This window comes from Penaeus chinensis, chromosome 41 (assembly GCF_019202785.1).
Source record: "Penaeus chinensis breed Huanghai No. 1 chromosome 41, ASM1920278v2, whole genome shotgun sequence".
In the NCBI taxonomy this organism is placed as follows: domain Eukaryota; kingdom Metazoa; phylum Arthropoda; class Malacostraca; order Decapoda; family Penaeidae; genus Penaeus; species Penaeus chinensis.
The window spans coordinates 8,885,240-8,887,739 of NC_061859.1; the positions used below are offsets into that span (position 1 = coordinate 8,885,240).

General features: G+C 34.2%; 1 protein-coding gene across 2 annotated transcripts in view; it reads left to right on the top strand.

The window, feature by feature from the left end:
• The window catches only part of LOC125047614 (angiogenic factor with G patch and FHA domains 1-like), a 6,163-nt gene that overhangs the window by 2,410 nt on the left and 1,253 nt on the right, over positions 1 to 2,500 (top strand). The window contains exons 3-6 of one of the 2 annotated variants that reach the window (XM_047645902.1): positions 846 to 1,005; positions 1,298 to 1,455; positions 1,705 to 1,842; positions 2,037 to 2,157. In XM_047645902.1, coding sequence (XP_047501858.1) covers positions 846 to 1,005; positions 1,298 to 1,455; positions 1,705 to 1,842; positions 2,037 to 2,157 — 577 coding nt within the window. The remainder of the gene's footprint in view (positions 1 to 845; positions 1,006 to 1,297; positions 1,456 to 1,704; positions 1,843 to 2,036; positions 2,158 to 2,500) is intronic. The other variant, XM_047645903.1, reaches the window with a different exon arrangement.

Below are 2,500 nucleotides of genomic sequence, written 5' to 3' on the forward strand. Positions count from 1 at the left end.
TGAAGACCTGGTGAAGCAAGGACCTAGTCTGTTATTTTTATATTTAAATCTGTTCCACATGCGTATGGAGGCATCCATTGTTGAAACTTGTGGATCACATGAAAGAGAGTATTACAAAGAAATAAAATATATATACAATTAAATGACAAAACCAAATCATATGAAACTAAGGTAGGTTCTGTATGGCTAGAGCAGCAAATGTGCCATGGGGCACATGTTTGACAGTCCTGGTCTAATTAAATGGTAATCATCAAAACAAGGGTGTCATCTATTATTTATTGACTTTTGTAGCCAGATGACCTTCAGCAGCATCTTTGTTCCTTTCTCATGCTTTATGAGCATTCATTTGATAGAATCATTTCTGAAGAAAAGTACCTTTTGACACTATCAGTGACACTTGATAAATTTTTATTTCTACCACCACCAATACTTTTTTAATCAGTACTGGTACTGCTACTGCTGATACTTTAAAACTGCTGGTTGCTACTTTTGATATATATAAATATATCATTTCTCACTGGACTGAGAGATCATTAGACAGATCTGCTGTAACATTCTATATGTGTTTGTGTGTGTGTATGTGTCTCTGTGTCTGTGTGTCTGTGTCTGTGTCCGTCTGCATATGTATGTGTATGTGCATGTATGTATTTATGTAAATTGTATGTATATTAAGCAAAGGCAAAAGCACTAGCAGGAACATGGAGAGGGAGAGAGAGAACAGAAGAAAAGAGGAAAGAAAAGAGAAGAAGAAAGCACATAAAGAACCTAACAGATGAGGGTTATAAGAATATGTTTTATAAGAACAGAGAGCCTTAGTCTCTGATGCAAAAATGTCTTTTACACAGGGCAAGAGGGTCAAGCGGATAAGAAAGGCAAAAGAAAGAAATGAGGAAGAGAGAGAAGAAGGGGAATGTACTGACTCTGGAGAGGAAGAATTAGAACAAGAGGAAGAAGAGGAAGAGATGAGGAATGAGGAGGCTGCTGAGGAGAGTGTTGATAGGGAAGGTAGGATTCAGTTCCATCTTTGGCTCCTGATGATTGACTTTTCTTGCTGTTGCTGCAGCACTGACCATGGGTTTGTGTGCATGTGCATTTATACTAGGGTGTAATTTTTTTGTGTGATTGTGGACATGCATTTTTGTGTGTTGAGTGAGTTCATGCATGAGTTTTGGTATATGAACATGTTTTTACTGATTGTTTTGCTTTTAATGGTATATATTGTTTATTTATCATTTATAATAATTCACACAATATTATATTTTTTAGTAATGAATACAAAAAATGCTATGATTTTCAGAAACAGTATATGTGCCACCATCTTTAAGGTTAATGGTAATTGAAAGTGCAAGTGAGAGAGTGAAGGTGGGAACACTTCATTTAGTAACCTTAGATGGAGGCACAGTGGGTAGAGAGGCCAAGAATTTAGTTCAGCTGCCTGATCTGAACATTAGCAAGGTAGGTTTCTTCTCTTCGCATTTATTGGAATTATATCGATTTGATGATATTGGTGAGACATATATATATATATATATATATATATATATATATATATATATATATATATATATATATACACGCACATATATATACACATATTTATATATATTTTTTTTATTTTTTAAGAGGAAATTGTGATCTTCATAATTTCTGTGATGGGATAGTAATATCGTGAGAAATGATAGCAATTTAGTATGATACATACAGGTACATGCAGAGATAAGTTATCATTCAGAGGGCCCAGATGACCACCACTACTACCTCAAAGATTTGGGTAGCAATAACGGAACTTTTGTGAATGACACAAGGTTGAGTGAGCCACGAGAAACTAGCAAAGAAGTAGAGGTATGATTTTGTATCTGAGTGTAAGAACATATGAACAATATTAATATTTTACCTCATGGTATTATTTCTTTAGGCTGATAGGATTATGAGTATATAATTTTTTGCTTTTGCATACTTGTGTTGTTGTGAAGTTAATATATTGTATGAATTTGATGAGAATTTTTATATTCACAAAAGTAATCTAAACTTTTCAGCTTGGACATGGATGGACGTTGCAGTTTGGTCCAGTCAAGGTGAAATGCCACATTCACCCAGGACTGCTGACCTGCAATGAGTGTGAACCAGGACTAGTAAATGCTAATCACTCTTCACAGGGTAGGTTGTTGACCGTTATTTATATGTGATATCCTCTAAGATTATGAAGAAATTTAGGATTTAATCAATTGTGACTTGCATTTCAGTGTAGTGCTTATGTAAATCAAAAACTAAATCTTTCATTAGAGGTTCGTAGTGTATATATACACACTATATGTAAACATATGGTGGTGTTTTGGTATTGTCCATTATGTTTTTGTTTCGGGTTCTGGGTACTAGCATTTTCTTGTTTATATTATACATAACGGGAATGATGACATATGTGTTCATTTATTTTTTTGATTTATGCATAGCAGGTTAGGTAAGGGGACAAATATTTGTGATGTCTGATTATGACATGCAT